Raw genomic sequence first — 20,683 nt, 5'->3', positions numbered from 1 at the left:
ACAGTCCTCAAAGAATAGTGCCTTTGCCTCTCTGGCCAGTTCACATTTCCATTCTTGACTGAAATTATTTAGGTAACAGCAGTTTTACTGAGTAGTAAGACAGTCAGAAGATGCCTTGAGGTTATACTAATGAGGAAGAAGTGATGAAGGCCCAGTGCAGAGCACAACCAACTGATGGCAGGGGCTTCAGGTCCAAGTGGGGGTAGGAAGTGCTGGCAGATTACATAGTGCTCAGGAGAAGAGAAAATACAAAGAGAGAATATAAAAACACAAGAGGAAGGAAAAGGAGTGGTTGAAACAAGGTGTGCAAACCACCTGTTCCTGTCTTACAGCTCTCTACTGCTCCACTGTCTCAACTGATAGCAGCAACAATTTAAATCTGTAGTTATCTGCTGTAGCTCAACAGGAAATGTTTTTTATTCTATGTGTGCATAACACTTCTTTGCACTATCAAGAGCATTTATTTTTTATCCTTTTTTTTTTAAAGTCAAATTAAGAAACTGTTGCTGTCATGCACTTCGCTACTCAAAGTCATTTTAGTTGTGGCTAACACCGCAGTGACAAAGTGCTGCAATTGTGCACATGTTTGAATTAAAGGACTCAAAATTGCAGGTGTGAGGTGCTCTAGGGCCATGAGAGATGGATGTCTGAATTTGCTGTGCAGGAGAGAGGATTTAAAATCTTTGAAGATTCTAACCATTGACTCCTATAATTAAGGCCTCACAAATAAGAATAGGAGATGATGGGATTCATCCTGTTATATATCCAAAGCAAGTAGTCAGTGCTGTTTTGTGCCAGAGGGAGATAATCCCAAGGTAAGATAAATAAAAGTAGGTGTATCAGTGAGATCTCAGTAAGATTTAGGGGCTGGTGGGACCTCTCTGAAGGTTTTTCTGGAAATAAAATATTAGTGTCTAAGAGCATTGCATGCCAGCACTGTAAAACTAAAAATTACTCCTCTTTTGCAAGTACCCTGCAAGAGATTCTTGCTGGGCCTATAGATACTAGCAACATAAAAACAAGATTAGGGAAGACAACAAAATATATATAGACTTTGTAATTGCCGTGCCTGAACTGTTTGTGGAAAATTCCTCAATGCCTCTGTTTGAAGTCAAAAATTTGGTAAAACAGGTTGTGGAACAAGCAGACAAAATAAATGGTAATGTCACAAGCACCATGTATTATCCAGAGTTTAAGAGACAATCTAGGAAAAAAAAAAATTGCTGCACAGCAAAAGTAATCTCCAGCTGCAATTCCCCTTAGATGTCCATATTTAAAAGGAACCAAGGGGCGTTAAAGGATAAAGACCAGAGCACCCTGAAATTTGTGTTAGGAAGCTATTAAGGAAAAAATCGATTGACACATTATTAAATATGACATATGGAAGAAAAAGTTTAAAATTATATGGTTTTCAAACCTACTGGATTTCTCTGAATGAGTCAGCCTTAATGTGGATAAAGGTCATCAGAATTTCAGAAGATATTGAACAAGGCTTCCCAGTAAGAGCTGTAAAGGAAATACATCAGGTAGGGCATAAGAAAGTTGTACATTGCTGAAAGGTTGGATAAAAGTTGTTCCTTAGGAGAAAATGGATTTTTTTTTACAAAGGAGGGAGTCACCATGGCATCCCAAAGAAATCTGTGCTGGCATGTGTGTTCAGTGCACTCATAAGTGATGTACAAAAGAGGGTGAGCAGTGAAGTGACTGTGATGATAGGAAGTGATGAGTTAATGAAAATGAGGAGCAATTGTGAATAATTACAAAAAATAGCCTTATGTGATCAAGTAAGGGGGTGTTGGAGCAGTTGATAAATTCAGAGTAGACGAATGGGATGTGATGTGGTGTACATAGTAATAAACTGTAGGAAATCTAATAAATCACACTTTTCTATGTAAAATGACAGGCTATAGCCTCACTGTAATTCCAGAGAAAATAAATCTTAGTTATAATCCATAGTCATACAGAATGTCAAGCTACTATTTACCTTAGAAAAAAAAAATGAAATGAGTGGGAAAAGAAGAAAAAATTAAAATTAGTACTGTGTTAATGATGTATAGACATTTTGAATATTACAAGAAGTTTTGGTATCCCTGTCTCATGCAGGGTATAACACAGCATCAAAATGGTCATAGAAAGGTGATAAAATTGCTTAGGTGCAAAGAACAATATGAAATGGAACTTTTGAACTTGTAAATAAAAGAAGCTGGAACATGGCAGAAGTCAGTGAGATGCTAAGTGGCATAGAAAACATAGGAAAAGATCATCTATATGTTCTTTTCATGCATAAACTTACTGGGGTGTCAAATGAACCTAACCGATGGTAAATGCTGAACAAACAGAAAAAAGGGGGGTTTTGTGTTTTAAGATTTCCTTTACAATACCTGAAATACTCTAGAACTTAGTATAGACTCAGAGAATGACTCATGAATGATTTTATAGTGAACTATAATATCAAAGACAATTAAACAGAAAGACAAGGGTACTGGAATATCTTCCTTTTGAGAAATTCCTGAGATGCTGCTCATGAATGGGAGGGATATTTTTTGTTGAAGTTTTCCCTCCTTTGACTTGCTGTTGGATAAAAGACACTGAGCGGAATGAGCCGAGTCTCTCTCTGAATGAGAGCAGCTGTTCTTACTTATTAAATTTACTAATACAACAAATTTATATAAGAAACTATATCAAGGAATGAGAAAGATCCAATCTTGCTAGGCATATTTTCTCAGTCTCCGTAGCTGCAGAATGGAAGGTGCTACTTACAGTCATAATAATAAACATTACTTCATTTTCATTATCAAGATTGATCAAAATATCTTTAGCAGCACTAGCTTTACTAGATTTAGTTTTGATGCATTTTATAGTTTTCTTGTTCAATATATATGTATCCTACAAAAATTCCTATTATTATATAAATATGTATATGTATAAATATGTATTAGTCTTCCACAGACTACCTTATGAATTACAAGAAGAGAAATGCTCCTTTTTGCACGTTTCTTTTGTAGAAGCATTTGAAACTTGAAACAGACAAACAAAAAGAAGCCAATATGGTAAACAGGATAGGAAGTGTGTGTAGGGGGAGTATGTGGTAAGTAAACCTAAAGGCCCAGGAAAACAAAAATCAGATATTTAAGGAAGTGCTTTCTAAGTTTTTATTTTTAGAGGTTTGTTCAAAATCTTACAGCAATGCAGTATTAAGATAATATTGATTCCTAGTGATTCAAGCACTCATTTGACATCAGTATTTAGGGCAAAATTGCAGCATTTTGTTTCCTTCATTGGCTCTCACTTAGGGATCACAACTGAGAAATACTGAGCCTGAGCAGGTGGAATAAAACTGGTACAGGATATGTAAAGTAATTTGAAAAAAAGAATAACACTGTTTATTCACTTTAAATATTATAATTTTAAATATTTTTCAACTACAACCCAAGGGCATCAGTTTTCTTAAAATACATTTTTTATATCATAAGGTAAAAATAGCTGTCCAGAAATATCTTCTTACATAAAATGTAAGAAGATATTGCAGAAATATATATACAGAAAAATAATAACAGCTGCTTAGTTTATACTCATATAAACAGTTATGTGATATCGTACAAATAATCACAGTTTAATACACCTTTGGTATTAAAATAATTCCGTGTACTCCTATTGTACTCAATCAGTGACTGCACATCTTGTGCAAAATGGCAATATTTATTTTGTTATTTGACACAAAGATCAAAACTAAGGTGAAATGTAGGAACAGACCTTTTTGGGGTGTATTCAGTGATATTCAGTCTACATTCAGCCCAGTAGAACTACTTAATCTCTGCTGATATTTTTTAACATTTTCTTGTTGATGAGTTTGATTTTCTTTATTTTGGTGATTTTTTCTTCTCTTAAAATATATATAAGAAACAAAACATTCTTAGGTAATCTCATCAGTGTAATCTTACTGGTCTGTGTTGTCTCTGCAATTAGAAACTGCATTAATTCTTGTATGTATGCTCTAATGTAATTTGCTGCTACCTGTCACCTTAAGTTTCTTTGTTCCTGTTCTCCAAGTATATCCTCCAACTGAATCTCTTTTAACTGGTTTGATGCTGAATTTTACTCCTTTGAAGAGGTGTAACATTTGACAGTTCTGAAGGTTTTAGACTTGTATATATTGACAAAATAGGTATTATACAGATAGCACCTGGCTTTTTTTTCCACATTCTGCTCTGTTAACATGCTTGTGTCTTAACTAGGTAGGGACAGACTTAGAAGTTTTCTGGGTCTGTATAGCTCTTAAAACCTCTTTCAGTATTGCTTATTTCCGAAGCAAAATCTTCATTGAAATTGTGTATGTGCAGCAACTAATTTTCTGGGAGTTAAATGTGTATTAAATTTCTCCTAGGCTTTTTACTTGGTTTTTTACTGAGCACTAAGTAAGTCAATAAGTATATCTTTATATATGCATATAAAATTAAGAACAAACCTAATAACATTTCACAGTAATTGTTTTTCTTTATGGTTCTCCTTTGCCTCATGTTTGTTTGGGTACAAAGTGAATAGGCAATATGTGTATGAATAGTTTTAGAACCTGTGTATGAATAGTTTCAGAACTAAAGGAATATATATACAGAAGAGTAAAAGCAAAGTGGAGAAAAAATGGTCTCTGGGTTGTAAGAAATGCTTAGGTTAAACAGTGGTAAAACATTTTCTGCCTTATTCCTCATTAGAGTCTGTTTATTTTCCAAAATAATAATGCACAATAACCTGTATCTACAGATAGGAGTACAAAACACTTTTTGGAATAAAACTGGGAGCAATCACTGGCAGTTACAACAACTTCTGCAAGTAGGAAACAGGTGTCTGTGTAAGGAAGCTGCTAAGTCATGGCTATGTGGGGGCTGTGAGGATTCACTTACTAGCCCAGCAATACGGAGTTTAAGAATAAAGATCAATAAAGTTTATAATATAAACTTTATAACAATATAACTATAAAGTTATTAAAGCTTAAAAATAAAGGTTAATAAAATTTTACTTTAAGCCAGCTCTAGGGTTCCCAAACAGATTGGGGACATAATTTGTTTGTCTCCATGGATATCATAAATGAAGTTAAGATACTGCATTTACATATGCAGTTACATATGGTGTACTGTATTCTTTATACACTAGAATTACACATTTCTCCTCCTAAAATGGGGTTCTGTCTCTGACAGATTTTAGAGGAATTGCTAAGATGCACTCCTATTTAAATGCAAACCTTTCACACCCAAGCAGTAGGAAGGCTGCTGTGCAACACAGCTTGCAAGGAGTACTTGACTTACCGTAACCAATGTTGGAGACATGAAGGAGCTAACAGGGTAGAGTAACAGGGTAGTGGGCTGTCATTATAATTTTCCTCTTCTGTTTTCAGAACATCAGTTCTGTAGTAATTAAATTATTTTAAATTGTTTGTGGCATTTGTATGGCATTTCCCCTGCGGTTGTAGGAAGAAGGATACAATGCATCTGCAAGTGTCTGTAAGCATGCTGATAATTTTTAGTAAACAGTACATAACTGAAACATTCATGCGAAGTTCATGGTGTAATAGGTTCCTTCTTTGCAAATGTTGGATAATAAAGATGTCTTATTAAAGTGAATCAAATGATAGGTTTACCAGAGAAGATATTTATTTTAAAAGTTTCCTGAATCACCACAGCCTTTTTTTAATCTATTCATTAGAGTTATTATATTTGAAATTTAGTAAAAAATGATTACTTGTAAGTTCTTAGTTTTAGGACCAAATCCCTTTTATTACCTCCATCTCATTAAGATTTAGAAACCTACAAAAATTTGACAGCAAATCAAGAGAGACCCACTACTAGGAAGTTAAAAACAAAATTGCAGTCAGAAATACTCTTCTGGTTTAGGTATAACAATAAAATATGGAATTATACTTGTTCTGAAGTGTTTAAGATGTATATAATAATCCAAGCATTACAGTCCACAGAATGTCGTTTATTTTTCTCTGTTCAAATACTTCATTAATGCTGCTCTCCAGTTCAGAGTCAGTACAACTCTTGTGTAGGGCATTAACAAAATCAAGTAGGAAACTAGCAATGGTGTGTACTATAAGTCAAGGTTTCTTGCTGAAGACTTTCCGTTAATGAGCTATCATGCCCCCACAAATTCTGTAGAATGTACAAACCAAATACAAAATCCTGATGAGTAAACACTTAGTATTATTTTTTGAGAATCAAAAAAAACCCAAAAAACAACTCCACCCAACCCAAACAAAAAAAATAATAAACCCCAAAAAAAAAACCAAAACCAAAACAAAACACCAAACAAACAAAACAAACAAAATTCCCTCCAAAAACCCCCCAAAACATGACACCAAAAGATCAAATACCCCCACTTTTCTTAGCACAAAACACACTGAACTACAAATATTATACCACAGAAATTTTGCTGTGTTTTCAAAGTATAGAAATCTTGATTAGTTGCAACATGAAGCATATTAAATATGTCTACATTTTGCTCTTCATGTTAAAGTAGGTTTCAGAATATTAGAAACTCTGATATTTTAGTATTTATATAAAAAACTTTTAAATGGCATTTGCCAAAAACTTTTGAACACTTTCTTGCCATTAGAACTGTCAGTCTGTTGAATTTATGGCATTAAGGCTAATGCTGAAATTTCACATTTGAATGAATAAGTCATACATTGTTAATACTACAGAATGTTAAATAATTATTCGCTGCATAAAAAGATGTTGAGTGTCTAAGAAAATCCCACTGTGAGGGTTTTTAATCCGAAGGGAAGAATGGTATAAATGCAATTTTATGTGCTGCTTGTAATCTAGAAAAATATTTCAAAATTAAGTTTACATATAGGTAGTTATGTAAGAATATATACTGGGTGAGGGAAAAGAAAACCAACTGCAAATTTTCCTTTCTTCTTTTTCAGGTCAGAACTGTGGAGGCTTAGTACAGGGACCAAATGGTACTATAGAAAGCCCTGGATTTCCTCATGGTTATCCAAATTATGCCAACTGCACATGGATCATTATCACAGGAGAGCGTAACAGGATACAATTGTCATTTCATACTTTTGCCCTCGAGGAAGATTTTGATATTTTGTCAATTTACGATGGACAACCACAGCAAGGCAATTTAAAAGTGAGGTAAGGTCCCTTTTTTCTTTCCCAATTCCTTTCTGTCAGTCTGTCTCTCTACCTTTCTTTCTCTCTTCTGAGTACATGTTCTGATGATATGTTAGAACATCCCCAGTCAAGGGGACAGTAGTGCTCCAAGATCTCTCAAAGAAAGTTGTTAATCCAAATTCAGATCTTTATAGCCTTGTGTAACAGTAACATCAGTTGTACTTAAAATTTACACAGTCCATGGTCAATTTTGGTGAAGGCCCTGAGCGCTGAAGTATTCCATGTTCCAGTATATTTTTTTTTTTCCTGCTGGTGGAATCCAGGTTTTGGCAAAAGTCCCTTTCTTGGAGACACCAGTCACCAATTTTTGAAAGAATTCTTACTGAGTTGAGTTCAGCCATAAATTGTTTGACATTGCCAACATTGAAATTGTTCTCCATTAAGCAGTTAGGGATCCTTAAAAGTCAGAAACTGGTGTGTCTTATCTTTCCAAATACCCCTGGCATCATAAGGAGGCTTTATGGAAGCTTTTTGATTTGAAGTTTTTCACAGCTTCAGGTTTTGAAGCATTAATTTCATTGGTGTCTTCTTGTAACTTCCTCAGTCATTTGCTGGATCTGGACTGCAGAGCTTTCTGGAAAAGCAAACAGTGCTTTCAGTGCTGTTCTGTCATTTTCTGTTCAGGCATGAGATTTATTGAGTATTGTAAAACACTGCTGTCAGTTCAACTGCTGTCAGTTCTGTTGTCTGATTACCCTTTTATATGCTGCTGATCTATACTATAGTGCTGGAGCATCACCAATTTGTTCTGCATTTTAGTGGGTATCATCACTGGATATTTTTGACAGGAACAATGTTCTGATTGATTGTTTACTCAGTTCAAAAACTTCTGAAAACTTTGGAAGGTAGTACACAGATACCAATGATTTAGATGCACAGTGTGTGGGCTTCTTTTACTGTACTTAACTGACCTTTAGTACTTATATAACCTGTAAAAAGGAGAAATATTTCTTTTTTAGTCAAATACTTTTATTAGCATTATCTAACATGCCTGCTTGTTTTGTACTAATCTCAGTAGAAAATAGTATAAAGGAAGAACACCAATAAGCAGATATTTTTTTTCTTGCTGCTTGTATTTGCCAATCAGTTACCTTCACAAATGGCATTATGAAGATAAAGCATTTGTTGGCTTTGCAGCATGCAGAGGTTAGCATAGCGGAATCTGAGTGACAGGTTTCTGTTGACTTCTCATATCCCATGTCATACCGTTTGTTTTACAAAGAGCATTCACAGGAGTACCCTCCTGCAGTCATGCGTTTCAAGACAATTCTTTTGGCAAATATTGGAAAATTATAGTATTGGTCTTTTAGCTGACAGCATGCAGATGCAAGAGAGCATCTTGGAAATTCTGCTTCAGGGCATGCACTTCTTTTTCCCCATAGTTAAAACATTCCACTAAATTTTGGGTAATTGTGTTTCTTGAGCCATCGTGCAAAATCTGGAGCTCTTCCTTAAAAATAGCTGTGTATCTACAGCACCACCACCAACTATAACAATTAAGTAATACTCACTCCATATTTTGTGTAGTATTTTTTTTCAGCTGCTACAGCAAAATTGAGTAAAAATTAATAGTACATTAAACTATTTTATTGTGCTGCCTGAAGGACCTTTCAGTATGCTAAATATGCACACCAGGATACTTCCACTACTTATTGATTGTAAAATAAAAAAAAATAAAAACACATATAAAATATATTTAAATGATTAGGCAAAGGAATAAATAGGTCATTTAGGTCATAATTAGACCATTAGTATAGAGAAAGAAAAGCAAAATGGGGTGATTACATGTATATGAAATTTGGTTAGTGTATTAGTAAAACATTTACTGGTTTAAGGGATAAATTATACCTGGTAGTAATCACAGGCTTTTGTAAGCTATAAGGATGTTTAGAATTAAGGTATTAGTGGGAAGATAAGGTATTAACATGTGCAATTTTATGTCTTCCTATTTTTCTAGAAAAAAAAATCCAACTAGCATTCTGAAATTCTGTGTAATTCTGAGACATGTGACCAAAATTGTCCTTAAAAAATTGCTACAGTTGCTTTATTTTTATCATTGTAAAGATCATAGAACAAACGCCATGATTTTACACATAATATATCTATATTTATATATAGATGTAGATAGTGTGTATATTTATATCTATGCAGGATGGGATCAGGCTGGGATCCATCTATCTGGGGAGCAGCTCTGTGGAAAGGGAGCTGGGGGTCGTGGTGGTCAGCAAGAGTGAGCAATGTGCTGCTGCTGAAAAGAAACCCAGCAGGGTGGTGGGCTCAGCAGCAGCAGCACCACCAGCCGAGATTAACAAGTCATTGTTCCACTCTGCTTAGGACTTTTTCGGTCACACCTGGAATACTGTGCTCAGTTTTGCTCCCAGTATACAAAAAGACGTGGACAGGCAGGAGAGGGCTCAGAGAAAGGCCACAAAGATGATCAGTGACTGGGAAGTTGCCATGTGAGGAAAGACCTAGAGAAGGGTAAAGCTTGTCCGTGTGCTCCAGGACTGAAAGGGTGGCTACAAAGAAAATGGAGACTCCCTTTTTGTTACAAGTATTTGTATGAAAGAAATTAGCGGTATAGGCTACAAGTCACTTCTGGATAGATTCCAAATGAACACACAAAGAAATTTTTTCACAAAGTAGAACATCAGCTGTTGGCAAAATCTCCCCAGGGAGAAAAGATCTCTCCCAGGGGGATTCCCTGATACTGGACACTTTTAACATTCAGCTGGACAGGGTGCTGGGCCATTTTAGTTAGACTGTGCTTTTGCTGAGAAAGACTGGACCCAACAATTCTTGAGGATCCTTCCCACGTCAAATTCTATGACTATGATTCTGTGATATATAAAAGAAGAAGTTTTAAGTCTAATGCCACCTATTATGATAATGCTTTGTTGCATAATGTAGTCTTAATTCTACAGAAAACCAAGAAGTTGGATAATTGATTTCACCATATTTAGAACCAAAACAAATATTTCAGTTCTATGTTATTGAAAGAAACTTATATTAAAACAAAAATATTGCTTTATCAATTGATGTAGGAAGATTTCAAAATATAACTGCATTCTAATTTAAATGGAAAATGTGCAAAATATAGTTTTGATTTGCATTTTATATTCTAAGGTAATTTTCATTTCCTATATGCACTTAATTGTCAGCATGTAGAACTCATATGAATGAAGCAGAGATGCAAGTGGGGTGCACTGAGACAACAGTTATTATTCAAATGCATTTCTTGTGGATCATTTCCCTATGTAAGCATTATATTCAGTAAATCAATGTAATCCAGGAGCTAGAAAATATTTATTTTGGCCTTTTTTCTTTGTTTTATGTATCAGATAAAATAGTAAATGGCTATATGTTTAAATGGAAAGGAGAAATGTATCAACAAGACATAGAAACATAGGTCAGCTGGGAAGAGGCTCAGTGTAAAGGCAGATGGGAGCTGACAATAGGGACTTATTGACTGCCAGTAGATACACAGACAAGTGAATTCAAAACAGACATCTTACGAGTTTATAGATTTCAAAACTCATTTCAGGGTTAGTTGTAATACCTATTTTCCCCATATGAAAAATGCTCATTAATTGTAGCAGAATTCTTGTTACAATATATTTTTTCTATATGCAGAATTCTTGAATAGAGGATTCACAGAGAGGTGTAGGGAAACCACAGCAGGACTGGATAAACAGAAAAGCTGTATTGAAGCCTCTGTTGCTGAAGAGGTGGGGTGGGTGTAAGTTGGATGTTAAGACACAAATCTATGAATGTTACAAGCATGATGAACTGAGACTTTGTATGTGCATTTACCTCCATCTCAGTTTATACCATAATGGTACAATTTTTTTCCTATGTCAAATACAGGTAAATGCTGTAATCTCTGTGTTACAATGTATGTCAGTAAAATTTATTCTTTTACTATCTCACACTTAGTTTACTTGAGTTAGTTGGAGAGCTGTGTGATACAATCTGAAAAAAACTTTTTCAGATTTTTCCAGACAGTCCTAAAAACTTTCAGACAGTCCTAAAAAACTTTTAATAATAGATTCCAAACAATTTAGTTTTCTCCTACACAGCAAAGGTACTAATTAAATCATATATACTAATGGGAAGACACATACATGCAGCTGTGAATTTTTTTTACTGTATGCACATCTGTCAGTTATTTTAGACATATATAGTCTTTGGAAAGTGATTTAATAAATGTCTGTTTCCCTTCATGGCTTCTCAGGCCTTCCAAGCATTATTTACTTTACTGCAGCCTAACTAAAAATATAATAGATGCTACCTGTTATTACTCATATCAGTTGAAATAAACAGTATTGTTTTAATGGAACAGTAATGCATATGATGAAAGTTGCTAATGTAACATAATAAAATACATCTTACCAAAAATTTTCTGACAAGAATATGTAAAATGTGTGCTTAATAGCAATATATTCCCTCTGCTTTCTTGAATTGTGCAGAAGTAATAGGAATTAAATATGAATTATTCACAGTATTCACTTTTCCCTGTCTCCAGCAAGCAATAAACCAGATGTATATTCATTATGTACATCATAATCCAAGTGTAGAGGTAAAACTTGAAGTCCAAGCTCTCGCTTGCTATTAAACCTCTTTTATCTCAACAAGCCATGTATGCAACATTTTAAATTTTTGTTTGTTTTTTTTTTGTTCTGTTTCTTTGTTGTTTATTATTTGATTGTTTCTTCAGAAACCATTTCTGTCTTCCATCTCTCCAGGGTCAAGAGAACAGTGAAGCAATGATGGGGTGATTGACTTTTCTACAGAACTGCTGACACTGCATCAGCAAGAGCTTTGTGCATTTTAAAGTTCTTATTTCATTTTTCTTTCCCCATGAAAATGATATGTAATACTTTTTCATTTTTATTGCACATCATTTCCTACAAAGTATAGAAGACTTTTGTGTGTGTGAGCTGGTGTTGTGAAGAAAAGAATATAGGTTCCTAGAGTAGCATTTTTCTAGCTGAAGCTTACCTAGGACACAACACAAAGTAACAGGCTAGGGTTCAAATTTTTAAAACAAGATTATTGAACAATTTCAGCAGAACATTCTGGTACTTCACATATCTGTAGGAAAAGGAAAGTTATTACTGTATATTATACATTTTTACTGAGTTTCTGCCAGGAGACATGCCCATCAATGACTACTGTTCCCTTTTTAATGTTAATTATAGAAACACATAGTAAAATACAGAATGGCTTAGGTTGGAAGAAACATAGAAGATCACCTAATTCCAAGCCTCTGCAGTGGGCAGGAACATCTTCCACATGATCAGGTTGTTCAAAGCCCCATCCAAACTGAGCTTGAATACAATGGGTAGAGCATACAGGGCCTCCCTGGGCAACCTGTTCCAGTACCTCAAAACCCTCTAGAGGAAAGAATTTAACATCTAATTTCCTAATACATAATCTAGAGCTCCCCTCTTTCAGCTGAAAACCATTGCACCTTAACCTGTCACTCTTTGCTGTATAAAAAGTCCCTCTTCCTCCTCTTTATAAGCCCTTTTTCTCCTTTCCTTGAAGTACTGGAGGCTGCACTGAGGTCTGCCAAAGCCTTCGCTTCTCCTGGCTGAACAACCCCAGCTCTCTCAGACTGTCTTCGTAGGAGAGATGCTCCAACTTTCTGATCATCTTTGTGGCCCTCCTTGAAATCAGATTTTTCTTAGGTTTTTCACCTATTAATGTATTAGGAAGAAGGAACCTTTGTAATAGAGGGCTAAAATGTGTTTCATTATACATTTCATAGCTGTTTAAAGAAAGAAATCAAACTATGACCTGATCACCTTAATGATATAGTTTCTGCCAACGTGAAAAAAGAATGTAATAGAAGGAAAGATAATTTATGTGTGCAATACTGGAAGGTTCAAATTCATGTTTGGAGTGTTGTTGGGGGTTTTGTTCCCCTCATGTGGAAAAAAGGTAGAATACCTATTCCCAAAATTTTAGCTTCCCAATTCAAAATCATAAGCTTTCTAATTTAGTTGGCAAGCCTACATGCTAAAAAGATTTAACAGAAGTTGTATTAAATATAAAGCCAAATAAGGAGTCTTCTTACTAGTAAGCTAATTATTCACCAATTATGACATAAATAGGACATATTAATTACAGGTTTTAGGTTGATACTAAATGATGGCCAACTAAAAAGATTTCCCTCCCCCCCACCCCCAAAACCATGGAACTCCCACCTAAAAAAAATCTATTTCACATTTAAGGAACTATTATTTCTTTGGGGAAAAAATAGATTCATTTAAGAAGGCAAAACAGTGCTTGAATATATACTGGAATATTCTTCATGGGTTATTTAAAGCTTTTTTAAATATAGTTGTTTAAGTCAGCATGATAAGATACATGTGAGACTCACCATAGTTAAAAAGTGAAAATGTATCTGTGCTCAATTTCTTTGTCCTCTTGGAGGTATATCTCTTTTTCATCTGAAACCAATCGTAGTACATCTTCAAATAACATATAGGTATTGATTCTTTGCCTCGTCCATACTTTTGAAACTAAGCCTGTATAAGTGTCAGCAGTGATTTGATGCATATGTATATAGTACTGTACTATCAAAAGTATTACAAGGAAGTATTTATAAGATGAGAGTAAGGATATGGTTCCAAAACAAACAATTTTTCAACTAAACATTAACTCATATGCTGATTCAATTAGGAATTTTTATTCTTAAATTCTTTAGTTTTGAGAGTGAGGATAATTGCTGTCTTTTATTTTCTGCCATCTAAGCATATATTACACACACAGAATGAATTAAGCAGTTTTATATTACTATTTCTGAATCTTCTGTTATGTTGAAAAAGATAAGTCTGTTTTATTTAAAATTATATATGTTGAATTGACATGATTTGTATGGGAGCCCTGCTGATCAGCATTCCTAAATGCTGTGTATCCAATAATTATTGCCACTGTCCTTGGCCAGACATCAATCACTCCCCTTTGCTTATATTCTGACTGCAAACTAATAATTAAATTACAGCCATTACAAAACTTTAAGCTGGACTCTACAATGAGAATGAACTCCAGTTGTCAAAATCTGTCCCCTTTTGATTTTTTTTCTGTACATCCTTATTGTTGGATTTTCTATAATTTCTATGTAACTGTGGTAGATAACCTTTTAATTACTACATAACCTGTGTGCTATGAAGATATTTTGATGCTTGTTTCTTTTAGAGAGGAAAAACATTCAATATGCTGTCAAATTAAAGGGGACTGAAAAACCTTTATAAAATGTAGTAATCATATTTCTGATGCATGTATTTAGGTTAAACTGTGAATCATGTTCTCTTACTGTCATCTGGTAATTACCTGCTTGCCTTACCTGAGCCTTGTGATTATTGACTGTATGATCAAAGTCTGGTTTTGGATCACTCTGTGCTGGGCAGGGATGTAGTGATCATGGGACAGATAGAACATCAGAAATGTTCATCCCTTTGAGAGGAATTCTGCAGTCCCGTATTTCTGAATTTCTGCAGTGGAAGTTCAGCATCCTCTCCCCTATCATCCAGCCACACACAATCAATTTCTTTTGTAAAACAAATTTTGTAGACAAGTGGTCTCATAATCTTTCCATTTACTTGGATATTACTTGGAGACTTTCCTCAGTTTTCATACTGTTCCTGTTCACAAGATCATCTGCTGACATTATTAGAGGCCTTGGATTTTGACGGTTGTTTTTCCTACTTACTTCAGTCTAAAGTATACTCCTGCTAGCATCCCAGATTATTCCTGTGTTCATATTTGCATTTAAAAACTATTATTCTTATCTCCATTCAACTCAATTAATTTATTAAGAATGCTAACTAGCCAGTGGCTAAGTGAAACCCATATAATAAGACTGAGTCTGATTATAAAGCAGTCTGAAGAGAAATTCTGATAATAGGCCCAGTACAAACCGGGAAGGGAATAGCACTCTTTAAACCTTCTCTTCTGTCTATAAAACTCATTTATATGTTTCTGTCTTTCAGAAAAAAAAATTAAATTAATCTTTTATTTATCTCCCACACCCCCAACACACACATATATGCACTGCTGAATTTTTTTGGAGAGTCTAATGTGACCAGAAGAATCATGATACAAAAGCAAAATGGCAATTAAATGAAAAGAATGGATGGCAATATTAGACTACCTGTTTATCTTAGTTGCTAAGATGTGCTTCTCTTGGCTTCTGAAGTAGAATATGCATATTAAAGTCATAAATAACAAAATTGTGATGACTTTAATGTAAATTATTAGAAATTATTTACCAAAAACCCCCCTTCATTTCTTGTTTTTAAGTATTTGAGATAATTCCTAAATTAATGAGACAAATTGCTGAATGGCGATTCATGGCTGAACAGTGGCCCAGCAGAAAAGGAGCTGGGGGTGCTGGTTGACTAGCTGGTTGACTAGCTGAACATGAGCCAGCATGTGCCCAGGTGGCCAAAAAGGCCAGTAGCATCCTGGCCTGTATCAAGAATAATGTGGCCAGCAGAACCAGGGAAGTGATATTCCTCAGTACTCACTGGTGAGGCCTCAAGTCCTCTGTCCAGTTCTGGGCCCCTCATCTCAAGAAAGACACTGAGGGGCAGGAATGAGTCCCGGGAAAGACAATGGAGCTGGTGAAGATTCTGGAGCACAAGTCCTCTGAGGAGCAGCTGAGGGAGCTGGGGGTGTTTAACCTGAAGAAAAAGAGGCTCAGGGGAGACCATATCACTCTCTACCACTACCTGAAAGGAGGCTGTAGCCATGTGGGTGTTGGTCTCTACTCCAAGGCAACCAGCAATGGGACAGGAGGAAATGTCTTCAAGCAGCATCAGGGGATCTTCCGCTAGGACATCAGGAAGAAAATTTTCACTGAAGATACCTGGCATCCACAAATTCTCTTGGCAATCTGTTCCACTGCACAATAAACAGTTTCTTCCTAATATCTAATCTACATCTACTCTCAGTTTGAAGCCATTCTGTTTTGTCTTGTCACTACATGCCCTTGTAAATTGTTTTCCTCCACTTTCCTTGTAGGCTCTCAGATTTTCCTCATATGAGAGGTGCTCCATCCCTTTGATCATCTTGGTGGCCCTCATCTGAAATCACAACAGGTCCATGTCCTTTCTGTGCTGGAGCCCCAGAGTGTATGTGCTTCAATGCAGTGCTTCAAGTGGGGCAGAGCAGAGGGGCAGAATCCCCTCCCTTGCCCAGCTGCCCATGCTGCTTTGGATGCAGCCCTGGACACACTTGCATTCTGGGCTGTGAGCACACACTGCCAGGGCATGCCCAGCGTCTCATCAGCCATCACCCCCAAATCCTTCTTGGCGGGGCTGGTCTCAGTTGTTCATTCCCCAGCCTGGATGGATATCAGACCTGACCCACCCCAGATGCAGCACCTTGCACTTGAGCTTGTTAAACTTAATGAGATTCTGGTTCCTCTTGATGACGTTACGTCCTTCAGGTGTGTCAACAGCAGCACTCAACTTGGTGTCACCTGCAAATTTGCTGAGGCTACACTCTATCTCCTTGTCTGTCTCATTAGTGATTATCCTTTACTATATTTAAGAATTGTAACAGTGTGGTGTTTGGAGAGCATTCATCAGAAGGAAAAATGAGACAAGATCACTGCTTTGTTCATGGTGATGAAGTAATGAAATAGGGATTCCCAAGAGAACTGTACAGGGACCATGTATTCCCAGATTCGAGGTAAAGAGGACTGACATTCTTTGTCCCATAGTTTATAAATTTTCCATCATAAAATTGATTAAAATTTCCTATTAAAAATACAGGTTTTTCTTTGCATTTAGGCTGCCATATGTGAGAAAATTATGCAGGTATTTCTTTGTGACAATGAATGAAAAATTTTAATACCTTTTTGAAATTCTGCCTTTTTTTCACTAAAGGGAAGATGGTTGTCCAACATCTAATAGAAGAAATTACAAAAACTATTTGTCTTATGATGAAGGGCAAATACTGTGGTACAAATACATTGATTGGTAGCATATTTTCAAGTATCAAAAGAGGAAGAGTTATTGGTATGTTAAAGAAAGCAAATGATTTTAAAAGAAAATTATTTTAAAGGTAAATATTCCTTTTTTAATGACAGAAGTGTTAACTAGAGAGAACAGTAATATTAAACAAAATTATGTTTCTAATAAAGTCCAAGGCATTTGAGCAACCTGGTCTAGTGGAAGATTCCCTGCCCATGACGGGCTTGTAACTGGATGATCTTTAAGGTTTCTTTCAACCCAAATCATTCTGTTAGTCTATGAGTACTCTGGAGAATTAATTTCACAGTCTTAATTAATTTCATAGTCTTTCTATGTTTTCTATGTTATGTCTTTCAAAATCCTAATACCTGCCAACAAATGACATAGTACATTAATTAGATTGCTAAATTTTGTTCTGAATTATGAACTGAAGTTGTGGTATTATTGTGCATATATCAAATATCATACCTATCACTTTTGTGCCACACATCATTTTATTTAATATTTGTAATAGGAAAGAGTTATTCACAAAATGTATACCTTCTTAATTTATTTTATCTTGAAAGAGATAAAATACTGAAAAAAACATTTTAAAAAAATTCAAAATAACCTTGTAATTTCAAACAATGTCACTAAATAAGCTTAACATGGCTCTGTACAGTAAAAGAATATGTTGCTGGGTTAAAACTTACAGTGTTCAGTCCTTCAATAAATGTTCCACAGCATATAGAATGTGAGGCTCTGAGAAGCATGGCATTTAACAAGAAAACCTCTCTCAGACATAGCTTCATGTTTTTTTTCCTTTAGAAATCATTGAAAATATATGGAGAAAAGTCTCCCTTTCCTTATAAAGATAAAACACCAAGCCATTAAAACACCAAGCCATCAAAATTTCCTCTGTGTGCTACAAGCATGAAAGAACAAATTGAGCATAACAAGTAAACACAAGGATCATGAATAAGATTTTTTGTTTATTTGTTTGTTACTTTATAATGTTTTAGGGCCTTTAGCCAAATATTCTAATATCATGCTGTGTGAAAAAGATGTTGGTTTCTTTGCTTGCTGTGAGCTGTTCCAAGTTTGGAAGAAAGTGCCACTCTGAAAAAAAATGATGAAAGAATACATTACCATGAATAACTCAATGCTCTCTAGTGAGGGAAGAAAAGCAAGTTATTTACATATAAAATGAAAAAATTACACTCCATCAGTGAATGAGTATCTAATGTCAGATTGAAAAGGGGCCAGTTTTAGGCTGGTGCATGGAACGTTTGCATGTGAATTCCTAATTTATAATTAAGTCAATAGCAGTATTCAGTCTACACTGACCTAGCATTGACGACAGTGAATGGAAACAAGTGGAAGCAATTGTCCAGCAAACTGAATTTCAACCTTGATAACAGTTAAGCATCTTATTAACAAGGACTAAGATTTTCAGTGCCGTTTTGGAAGAGGCGTAAATAAGACCCTGTAGCAAGAGCAGAAACTATGGCTTCAAGGAGAAGTTTTGTGACAGTGACTGCACAGCAGTGACTGAAGTTAGAAAGACACAAAGAGCAGTGATAGTGCAACTCTTCCCATTGTTCACAATCTCCACAGTTGATCTGTGTCTTACTATTTCTTTTCAATACAAGGTTTCTTAAAGTTTTTTGTCTCCTTCTACCCATAATTTCTATGGAAATTACTTTTTTATCAACCTGGGACTTATACGGTCCCTTTTATGTTTTACCTAACTTTTTTCCTGGTTTTATTTCAAATTTCCTACCCATGATATTTCCACATCTGCCAAAATAAAATTTTCCTCATACACTTACAATAATTTTTAATTTTTTTGGGAGAGTTAATCTTGTAAACATGAGTGTTATGAGTCAATATTTGAAAGACATGTATAACTGGAAAGTTAATGCATTTGAGTGGACACAAAGTCTGTGCAACTCTGCAAATTATAGGCAACTATGCTAATTTTTTAAATTCCATGAAGCCTAGGATTCAGTGACCAGAAAAAAAAAAAACAGATTCCATAGACAGAAAGAATTTTTAATGCAAAGAGTTAGATGAGGAAAAAGGATCTTTTACAAACTAAGCTTTCAGAACCTTTCTTTATTTGAATGTTTACTCCATATAGGACACTTTGGAGAGAATGGAAAATCACAAGACACATATGAAAACAACAGTGAATTTCAATATACGTAGATGTGGACTGTAGGGAAGGTCTAGTTTAAAGTATCCAAAACACCTAAAAGACACTTTTTCTGCTTCACACTAAATCATAATAGAAGAATCCTATGAGACAAGGAGAAAGCCACAGCAGTGAACTCTGAATCCCATTTAAAATGCTGCTTCTGAAATCCTGATTTTCAAGTGCTGTACTTCTCACACTCCTAAGGTGAGAAAGAGCAGAGGAACAGAAGAACAGTATGTTGTTGTAGTTATCCTAGGACTCCATTATACTACAAATCATCAGCAATATACCATGCAGTGGTATATTTCAAGATTCAAGTTATTTCTTCTGGCACTACAACAGTGACAAATAAGGGGTATAGTTCTAATAGATTTAAGGAAATAACTTGCCTAATAAAATAAACAATAAATTAATAAAACAATTTATGCAATTATTTAATTATATATTTTAATTTAAAAAATAAAGCACTAATTTCTAAATTTATAATAAAGAATACAGTGATTAATTTTACAAAAACCTTTTTTCAAGTATTCAGCATATTCGGCAACTTTTTGTTATCTGTTCAAGCTTACTTTCACAGTATAGTCTTGTCCTCATTTATTTATTCTTGCTGCAACCATTAATCATAGACATTATTTTCATAAAGACTTTTCCAAAATGAAAGCTTGTTAAGGTCAGCATTTCAAGACACAGAGCACAGAAAGGAAGAGTTATTTTAATATTGGGCCTTAATTTTTAGTACTGTTCCACTGTTTTCTCTTTGTGTTTCAAACTCTCTGTCTTGTCACAGATTTTTTTCTGCACCCAGTCTGAACAAGTCTTTGCAATCTTCTAAGTTCACAATAATGGTGATAAGTTCTTCTTCTCAACAGGAATGTGTTAACACATTCTTATCAATAAGCTTTAGTTTCCTATGCTGAGTTGTTGCTTGTGTGTAGGAAGGTTCTGCCTAAAAAGAAGTATGAATGTGTTTATCTAAAGTTTTTGCTAAAACTATTTTGTTTCGTGGCAGTGGTATTTTAGGAACCAATTTATGACTTTGAAATTACTTATTTTTTCTGAATTTACATATTTAATATAACTAGAGGCATTTGATATCACATTGTGGAGGTGAATGATGAGGTATATTGGTACAATATTGATATGAGAAGACAGAGTTTGATTTATTGAATATAAAACTTGACGTTTAATTATCATAAGAAAATTACATAATTACCTTATTCTTGCTTTTTCAAGTGGGTGGCTGTAAAGATGAATCCCATAAAACTTATTTGCCTGTTTTAATAATTCTTACTGTCAGTATTTGAATGCTGTATTGATCACTAAGAAGGTAT

General features: G+C 34.9%; 1 protein-coding gene across 2 annotated transcripts in view; it reads left to right on the top strand.

The window, feature by feature from the left end:
- CSMD1 (CUB and Sushi multiple domains 1) overlaps positions 1-20,683 on the top strand; it is a 1,058,834-nt gene that overhangs the window by 209,519 nt on the left and 828,632 nt on the right. For both annotated transcript variants that reach the window (XM_030269463.4, XM_030269462.4), the window contains exon 2: positions 6,926-7,142. In XM_030269463.4, coding sequence (XP_030125323.4) covers positions 6,926-7,142 — 217 coding nt within the window. The remainder of the gene's footprint in view (positions 1-6,925; positions 7,143-20,683) is intronic.

This window comes from Taeniopygia guttata, chromosome 3, assembly GCF_048771995.1.
Source record: "Taeniopygia guttata chromosome 3, bTaeGut7.mat, whole genome shotgun sequence".
NCBI classification, from domain to species: domain Eukaryota; kingdom Metazoa; phylum Chordata; class Aves; order Passeriformes; family Estrildidae; genus Taeniopygia; species Taeniopygia guttata.
The sequence above is the reverse complement of the archived record's forward strand: the minus strand, read 5'-3'. Positions and strand labels throughout refer to the sequence as shown.